This window comes from Cnephaeus nilssonii, assembly GCF_951640355.1.
Source record: "Cnephaeus nilssonii genome assembly, chromosome: 7".
NCBI classification, from domain to species: Eukaryota; Metazoa; Chordata; class Mammalia; order Chiroptera; family Vespertilionidae; genus Cnephaeus; species Cnephaeus nilssonii.
The window spans coordinates 87725476-87735349 of record NC_137078.1 but is presented as its reverse complement, the minus strand read 5'-3'; the positions used below and the strand labels follow the sequence as shown (position 1 = coordinate 87735349).

The window sequence follows — 9874 nt, the reverse complement described above, 5'->3', positions numbered from 1 at the left end:
TGTGGGCTATTTTAGCTTACACGTGGTAAAGAACCATTTTGTTTTTATGAGATAGGAATGAACAGGAATTAAGAGCTCTGATGTTGGAACCCGGCAGTTTAAGTTCAAATCCGGCTGGAGCACCAAACCTCTGAACCTCACTTTCCTGGTCTGTTGAAAGGGGATAACACGCATTATTTTACAGGAAAGTTGTTAGGATTCAATGTATTTACAATGTATGTAAAGCACTTAGCACAGTATTTGGCACAGAATAAGTGCTCATTTAGTAGCACACTGCAGTAAAAATAAAATATGGCACATTTCCTATTCATAGCAACATAGATTTGTCCAGTGCTTTATAAATTACAAAGTGCTCTTACATTTTACATGGAACACCCCCAAACACGTAGGGGACAAGGCAGACATTAGTGACCCCATTTCGCAGAAAAAGAATGGTTCGCTGGTTCCAGATCAAATGGCAAAGAAGTATCAGTGTTTAGATTCAGACCTGGGTGTGACTCCATGAAGATGAGTAATTATATATGCACACTTGGCAAGAATCTGGGGACCACCTGGCTTAGCAGGCTGAGGAGGACTGTATTTCTGAGCAGCTTCTTTTTTTAGATGAAAGCAAGATGGGAAAATTAAGCTGGCAAACTGCTTTCCCTCACTTTCCACACTGGTGTGATTTGTGCTCAGTTCTGCCTTCCTTCTAACTCTCAACTGCTTCATGTCCATGTATCTCATTTGCTCCAGCTGCCCTTGGCTGCATGGTCCGGCGGCTCTGCCCTGGGCCCCACAGCTGGGATCTGAGAAAACCAAAGAAAAAGAAGGAGGGGCAGCTGGAGACATCAGAGGGCTGGGCAAATACCAGCTGTTCCCAAGTCTGGCTGGGGAACAAGAACCTGCTGCTGGGGGGAGTGGGGGGAGGGGACAGCAATCCTGCTCCCCATGTCAGTCAACAGGAGGATGTGTTTCCCTGTTCAACAGATAGGCCCTGCTCCTGGAACAATGTAATGAAGTACAATACTAGACATGGCACAGAATATATTTCTCTTGGGCAACAGGAGGCCAAGAGATCAAACGTTAGTTGAATTTCATAAAAATGGCTTTTATAGAAGAGGTGGAACTAGAAATAGGCCCAAGGATTAGCCATATTTGGATATACAGAAAGGAAGTTGGGAAGGCTCCCTGCAAGCCAGAAAAGATCAGGAGAAAGGGCATGCATGCCTGTTTGGGGAATGGGTGGGGATATTAAGGGGACTGCGGAAAAAGCAGAGTGCCTGGGAGGAAGCAGACGACAGAAGTGGGGCAAGACCAGACAGAATGCGGGGGTGAGATGCAATTGAACAGGGAAAAGAGGGTCCAGTAGAGTCTAGACAACACAGTGACGGAGACATGAAATGCCAGTCCTCCTTAAGGACCAGCCAATTCAACCACCACCCTACATCCAGGTGTATCGTTAGGGAAGCTGAAGTCATGAGAGGAAGAGCACACGCGCATTCGCACAAGGCCACAGATTGAGAGACTGTGAGGGCTGAGACAAGGACCCAGGGCTCCGATCAGTTTGGTCTTCTCTCCACTGGACCACCTTGCCAGGCTGGCATTTTTATATAAAAGTGGTGCTTCAGGCAGATCTGGCAGCAGAATGCAGAGGAAAGGAGAAGTTAGGAGTCCAGGAGATGTAAAATGACTTCAGGGGTGATCCATGGGAGGGACGAGGCTCGAATGAAAGGGAAAAGATGGGCTGGGAGTGAGATCCACCAAGTGGGAAGAAACAGAAGAACCTGGCAGGAAATCGGATATGGCGGTGAGGGAGAGAGCTTGCAGAGGTAACTTGCAGGCCATTCTCAGGCCTGGGGAAGTTTCTCCTGAGGTCACGGGGTCCTTTACCCTGACCCCCGCCTCAGAGGCAGCGGACAAGAATGAATACAACCGGCCCCTCCAACAAATTCCTATCCCCGCGTCCTCTGCACAGACCTCCTGAGTACCCCATTCAACATTTTAGGACCTTTCGTTTATATCTGGTGCACAGACGTGGTAAAGAGAGCCTGCAAAGCTAGAACCATGGTGTGGATTTTGACGTTTGCTGTGAGGAGCAGGGAAATGAGAGCAAAGAGAATGGAAAAATTCTCTCTCTTCCTCTAGCTCCACCCTCACACAATGGTAGTAGCTGAGAGGGGGTTAGCAGGCTTCATGTAAGGGAGGTAACTGTGAAACAGAAGGTGGAATGAGAACTTAGACCAAGACCATCTGGGGCTGTTGAGGACAAGGGCAAATTATACCTCACCTTATAGGTCTAAGGAGGACCAAATAAAATAACACTAATAGTTAATGTTTAATAACCCCTTAGTACAGACACCGTGCTATGTGCTTTCCATGCATTATTTCACTTATTACAACTCTAAGAGGGAAGCACTATTAGAATTGCCATTTTATAAATGAGAAAATTGAAGCTCATATAAGTTAATGAATTAGCATAAAGTCACAGGGATAATAGTGTTGGAGTTGTCTGACTTTAAAGATCATGTTCTTAGTTCCTGAACTGCTTCCCTCACTTGTCATGAGTGAGTACACTCACCCCCACAATCCTCAATGAAGCTCAATTCTCTCCAATCCACTTCTCAGTAGTGCTAAGGACATCACTGAATCTCAATACAAGTCATATAGAAACTGCTGGCCCTGGCCGGTGTGGCTCAGTGACTAGACTGTTGGCCAGTGCACCAATAGGTCGCGGGTTCGACCTCCAGTCCAGGGCACGTACCTGGGTTGCAGGTTCGATCCCCGGCCCTGGTTGGGGAGTGTACGGGAGGTAACCAACGGATGTGTCTTTTTCATACCGATGTTTCTCTCCGCCTCTCCCCCCCCCCCCCTTCCTTCCACTCTCTCTAAAAATCAATGGGAAAAAAATATCCTCAGGTGAGGATTAACAACAACAAAAAATTAAAAAAACAAAAGAAATTGCTGGAAAATTTGACATTCTTGATTCGATCTATCATGAAATTATATTCCTCATACCCTGACAGTTTAAAGAGACAGGGGGAGGTGCAAAACCAAGTATGTGTATTAGGCAGGATGGCCCAGTGGTTGAAAGCTTGGACTTTGATGCCTAAATCCCAGCTTGGCCAAATTCTTGCTGTGAGAACTTAATCAAATCACTTCTCTACGACTCTGCTTTCTCCTACAGAAAATGAGGCTAATGCCACCTGACCTCCCGGGGTCACTGAGATGCCTCATCTCACGTGAAAACCACGTGAGATGAGGCATGTAAAGCACTGAGCACAGTCCCGGACACGCATCCGGGGCCTCATCAACGCTGGCTATTACAGTGGCGATCATCAGCATCGTGGTCATTTTGCCACGCAGCTATGGCAGGGGCACTGATCTTTGCATCTGGCTGTGATGGGACAGAAAGTGAGCTTCCTAATAAGGACTGGGTCCCGAGTACAGTGTATGGCCCCTCCTGTCACTGTCACTTTGCAGGTCCAGGGGTCAGTGGTGCCCCAGAAGAAAAGGGGGGCAGATGAAGGTCCCCACAAGGCCAACACATGATATTTCAAGAGCCCAGTGGACTTCTTGAGGAAGGACAAGGGGGCAGTTGTGTTGGAGGGAAAGCAAGAACCCAACCAGCCTCAACCTGATGCTTCCAGGAAGTGGGAGGGACGAGGAGTCTCATTCCATCCGGTACTGGCTCACCTCCCTTCCTAACTGAAATAACCCTGCCCTGCACAGCAACGTCACAACACGCCACCAGGAGGCCTCCATGAGCACAGTTCTATAACGGCATGGGAACAAGAAGCAAAAGAAACACAGGACACCTTTGCTTCTCGAAAAGAGTCACTAGCATGCAGGTTATCAGCCCATGACAATTAATATGTAGGATTATCTTGCTTTTCTAAAGGCCATGTATCTGGTGTCCTTCGATTCCCTAGAAGCTAACCAAAAACCAAGGCAAAGGACCAAAGACCTTGCTATACCCCCTCTGAGCAGTCAAAGGAAGGTTGCAAATTCTAAGCACTAAAGGCAGTGCATTTTAGTTGCAGGAGAGTCCCTAAAGCCCTCTCTCAGTAACTGCCGACTTCTACTTTAGACAGTTGTAAATAATGTAGCTGGTCTGAATAAATCTGAAGTGATGGGAGAGCTGCTAGGGGCTGGCACATCGGAGGCAATGAAGAGTAATGGCTGGCCGCCTGACCATAGGGAGATGACACAGACTATGAAATGCAATCACAGGATAGGAGGACAGCTGCTGGGGCCATGTAGTGTAGGTGCAAAGAGCTATCCTGTCTTCACAGGCCAAAGGGTGCCACTGCACCGCCACTGGGCCTGGCCACAGATATTCTGCTCTCTTGGGATGATGGGATGTTAGGTATGGCCAGGTGACTTGCTTGGGCCAATGACATGTGGATGGAAATAATGAGTGTTACTTCTGGGCAGAAAGTTCCACCATGCTCTTCCAACACTTCCAGACGGTGGCAGCTCTGCCAGCCCGAGTCCCCAAGTAAGGATAAAAATGACACAGAGCCTGGCTGGCATGGCTCAGTGATTGAGCATAGACCTGTGAACGGTTCAATTCTCAGTCAGGGCACATTCCCAGGTTCTGGGCTCGATCCCAGTGTGGGGTGTGCAAGGAAATAGCCAATCAATGATTCTCTCCCATCACTGACGTTTCTATCCCTCTTTATATCTGGAATCAATAAAAATATATTTTGTAAAAAATGACACAGAGACGACCCTCTGGTTGACCCACAGAGGACAAGTAGCGTGGACAAGGAATAAACTTCTGTTGATTTTCCGGGTTGCTTGCTACTACCATATAATATAATCTATCCTGACTGAAACATCCTGAAATTTAAATGAGGTCAATTCACACTAAGAGGTATGTGCACTATCTTTTTGGTAAGTTACCATTCAAAATAGTCAATGTTATGTTTTGTGGCTTAAAAGATAATTTTCAATTATAGGGAAAATTCATCTGCTCCAAGGTTGCTGGATAAATGAGTCATTGACAGAATATGAACTGAATGGAGGAGAGACAGATCCAGTTTCCAAACAACTTCTTTCTCTAGGGAGGCTCCGGTCTTTACAAAATATATCTGCACCATGTCAGGCAGAGAGAAGGTGGGTCTCATGTGCTAAAGCTGCAGAACCAGCCCATGTGCACGGGGAGGCAGCTACCGCTTCTGTGAGTGCTGAGGGGCTCTGGTCCCCAATGGGGGTTGGAAGGCGCGATTACATGTCTGTCTGCACTCCCACAGGAGGAAAACCACCACGCTGCTGAGTGAGCCAGCACCTTGAGAATCTAGTCTTTTTAAGCGTATAAGGAACATTTACAAAATGTACCTCAGACCGGGCCCACAAGCAAGTTTCAGGATGAAAATCATATGGGTCATTTTTTTCTGACCAAAAGCAATTAAGCTTGAAAACAACAGCTATAGGATAACTGGAAAAATCTTGTATATTTGGAAAATAGGAAACATACTTTAAATAATCCATATGCATATACATACTCTCAGTTAATCCTCCTAACTATCATAATGCATCTTGGAAATGCAGGAACCGAGATTGGAAAGAGAACATCATTTGCTCACATTTACCCAGTTAGTCATGGTGAAACCAGGACTCAAAACCAGCCTATAGAACTCTAGAGCCCAGGCTTTAGTGATATTCTCTTTACACTACGTCTCACTGGAACTCATAGATCCTCCCATGGTTCAGAGCCTCCACGGATCTGATGTTTCTCCTCTTACAGCAACTGTGAAGAGGTGGGAGACCTAGTCCCAGCGTGTGGTGGAGGCACGGACCTTGGACCTATTGTGTAGAGCTGCATGTCCCTTTAGTTCTTGCTGCTCTGGGTCCCCGACTTGAACTGAGGTAAGCGGTCTAGAGTAGTGGAGAGGGGTCTTTCAGGCTGATCTTCCCAGACAGCTTTGAACTAGATTCCCCAGGAAGACCTCCTTTCCTTTTACACGGTTTTTTTTTTTTTCCCCGTGTGGGCACAAGTGGTAAGTGAACAAAGGAAGACAGAAGGAAAAGTTACGTCCAGATGGCTCCCCATCTTGCTCTAATGCAGATTAAGTAAAGAATATCCCAACATATCATTAGATAAACATGAGTATAAAGATCATTCATATTATATAAATGGAACGGAATAAAAATTCAACCTATATTCTGACTTAAATTTGGGGCTATGGCCTCAGAGCCAGAAGACAGACAACTTACAGCACCCCAATTCTGAGCAAGGTGGAGGCCCACGATACCTGAGGTAAGAGGCAAGACCAAAGTGTTCCTAACCTTTCTAGGGTTGGCCTCCTGAACTCTAGCTACCAAACTACATCCCCCTGTGGCAAGGGCTACTTAACACTGTTATTCTCCAACTCAACCTACTTGTGTCAAGATAAATTTTTAGCAAAACCCCAAGACATCCAGAGCTTCGGAGGCTCAGCATCTTGCCCTATGCTGTGAGGGCAATGCTATCTGCCCTCCTCCATGGGCTCACAAGGATAACTTAGTCCTGAGTGCCCAGGACCATTTCATGTGGGAGAAGGCTTGAAAATAAACAGAAAACTGACAGTGGTCCATATCCTAGAAAGTTCCCCAAAGTGCTGAGAACTCACCAAGTGGCCCGGGAGAGAGAGAGGGCTGAGAGGTATGAGGAGAGAGGGCCAGGTTGGCTAAAGGTCCTAAAGGTAGGAATTTTCACTCCATCCTTTGGCTTCATTTCTTCCACTGCAGAAGCCACACTGGCCCAAGGTGAGGGAGAAGGCTTGCTGGGTTAATAGTGCTCACAGTGCTCAGCTTAGGGCTTGGGTGCTCCCCAGCCCCATCCCAACTGCTCCAACCCCACGCCATCAGGGCTCAGGCCCCAGAAAGTCAGTGTGCCAATCAGTAAGTGATCCAAGTCCCACCACGAATTTAAGATCAACAAGTCTAAGATCAAAGTACCCCGTTATCCAATCAGCAGTGTGATTACATCCTTTGGATCTGTGAAGAAGGGCTGTTGACCACTTCCTGATAGGAGGTCATGGGCAGACCCCAAATGAGAATTCAGCCCAGTTGTGTCTAGAGGCTAGACAGATGGTGTGGGGCCCCTGGGGTGAGCGATGGTCCAATGCCTTCAATGAAGTTGTTCCATTGGTCATAGTTCTCTTTCAGGTCTGAAAAAAACACACACAAAAACCCCCAGGAAGGTTAGGTAAATCATTGTAAGGTTAGATCAAAGAGTACTGACCACAGACTTAGTGGGCCATCCTAGAGAGAAGCACCTGGGATGCTAAAAGGACTGGTTGTGATGGTGGTAGCAGTAATGGTAACTACTATACATTCAGTGCCTTTATAAAATGCTTCATAAATAACTTGCTTAATCCACAATAACTCAATAATGATAACAAAAAAGTAATATTTGTTGAAGAATAACTCATTGTGGGGACTGTGCTGACCATGCACTGTTTCATTTAATTTTCACAATATCTCTATTAGCTAAGTACTGTTATTAGCCTACTTTATAGTTGAGGAAACTAGGCTCAAAGACGCTACCTGATTTGTCCAATGTCATTACAGATGGTAAGTGACAGAGTTCACACCTTGGTCAGGAAGGGTGAGAAAATGGGAAGTCTACTTCCAGGCTCGGAGATGGTGCTGAGCAAGAAAAGGTCCTTTGTACGCCAGCCAGTGGATGCAAATCCAGGGCCACCTCAGTGAAGAGTAGAAGGAAGAGGGTGGCAACATCATGAAGCAGCGTAACGCTGGGAATGATCCAAGAGAGGGCACTGGGTCATGGGCAGGTGGGTCTAACAGTCAGAAAGGGTCCGAGGCCTCAGGCTGAGGGAGAAGGGCACAGCCAAGCAGGCAAAGGACTTCCATATTCAAAACAAACGAAACCTGGGACAGAAGGCAGGGCCCACTCTCCTTCATCTTTGAGTCCCAGGGCCCTGCAAAGAACCTGGCACGGAATAGGTCCTCAACAAATAAATGCTACATGTTCATTAATTCAAAAAATACTGAATATACCCATGATGTGCCACATTCTGTTCTTGGTTCCAAAAAGTCCATCCACAAACAAATAGAAATCCTCATCCTCATAGAGCTCACACTCCAGTGGGCAGAGATAACAATAGACATCATAAATTATATAGGATGTGAAAAGGTGACCAGTGCTATGGGGGGGGGGGGGGGAAGAGCCAGATAGGAGAAGCAGTGGTGGTGCCAAGGACAGGGTGAGGGAGGTAGGGAAGATGTAATGTTTTTAAAAGGCTGGTCAGGGTGTGTCTCACTGGGAAGGTGAGATTTGAAGAAAGACTTGAAGGAGGTGGGAGCGAGCCACGAGACTACACAGGAAGAAAGTTCCAGGCAGTGGGAAGAGCACTACAAAGGCTTGAAGCCAGACAGAGTGCCCCCGGAGTGTTGGAGGCTCGTGTGGCAGGAGTGAGGTAGGCCAGGGGAAGAGAGCAGTGAGCTCAGGAGGCCACATCATCGGGTCTAGCAGGACAATGGACACTGGCTCTGACTCTCAGAGAAATGGAGTCACTGGATGGTTCTGAGCAGAGGTGTGACAACATGTGCCTAGCTTTCTAACAGATCACTCTGGCTGTCCTATTGAAAAGATTGTGTAGGGCCCTGGCCGGTTTGGTTCAGTGGATAGAGCCTGTGAGCTGAAAGGTCCCAGGTTCGATTCCGGTCAAGGGCACATGCCTGGGTTGCGGTGGGGGGGCATGCAGGAGGCAGCCAATCAATGATTCTCTCTCATCATTGATGTTTCTATCTCTCTCTCCCTCTCCCTTCCTCTCTAAAATCAATAAAAAATATATTTTAAATAAATAAATAAATAGTGACAACACTAAGAAAAAAATAAAAAGATTGTGTAGGGAGGCATGATGACAGTAGGGAGACCAGTAGGAAACTGATACAGTAATTTAAATTTAGGTGAGAGCTGACTTGCACAGCATGGCAGTTGTGGGGTGATGACAAGTGGTTACATTCCACATGTATTTGAAAGGTAGAGCTGATAGGATTTTCTGAGGGATGGGATGGGAGGTGTAAGAGAAGAGACATGAATGAGGACTTAGGCTTGAGTAACTAGAAGGATGGAGTAACTATTAGTTGAGAAGAGAAAGACTGCAACTGAAACTGGTCTTTGTTTGTGATGTTTATTAGATGTTGAATAAGTGGGTTATATAAATCTGATGTTCATGGGAGAGATAAAAATGGAGATATAAACTGGGGACTTGTCAGCCTGGAGATGGCATCTAAAGCCATGAGACCAGATGACATTAGGACATAGACAGAGGAGAGGTCCAAGCACTGAGCCCTGGAAGCAGCCAAGTAGACGGAGGAGGAGAAATCCTGAGACAGGAGACAGCCTCAGTGGGTTGTCTTGGAAGGATGGCATCACAGCTCCGTCAGCTGTGCTGAGAGCTCCACTGAGCTGAGGAATGGGAACTGACCACTGGATTTAGCTAAGGCCTGAGGAATCATTTGGCCTGGCCCTGCCAAAGCATTAGGGGTGAGTTAATTAATGTTTGAACAAACATAGCAGGCTAATTTTTAAGTTTATATATATATTATTGATTTCAGAGAGGAAGGGAGAGGGAGAGAGAAAAAAAAAAAACATCAATGGTGAGACAGTCATTGATCAGCTGCCTCCTGCACGCCCCCCACTGGGGATGGAGCCTGCAAACTGGGCTTGTGCCCTGACCAGAAATCGAACCGTGAACTCCTGGTTCATAGGGTGACGCTCAACCACTGAGTCACGCCGGCCGGGCAGTAGATAATTTTGTATGACCCTTGAATGAAGTTATAAATTTCCAAAGGGCCCTTGGCAGAGAAAAGGTTGCCCACCCTGGTCTAAGGTAAAGAGAAAAGAATTGCTGGCACAACCATCCTGAGCAGACCAAAA

General features: G+C 46.7%; 1 protein-coding gene across 1 annotated transcript in view; it reads right to left on the bottom strand.

Annotated features, from left to right (window-relative positions):
• Positions 1-5414: 5414 nt before the first annotated feature.
• The window catches only part of PAFAH2 (platelet activating factor acetylhydrolase 2), a 29763-nt gene continuing 25303 nt past the window's right edge, over positions 5415-9874 (bottom strand). The window contains exon 11 of the mRNA XM_079777642.1: positions 5415-7136. Within this exon, the coding sequence (XP_079633768.1) occupies positions 7042-7136 (95 nt within the window). The 3' untranslated portion in view covers positions 5415-7041. The remainder of the gene's footprint in view (positions 7137-9874) is intronic.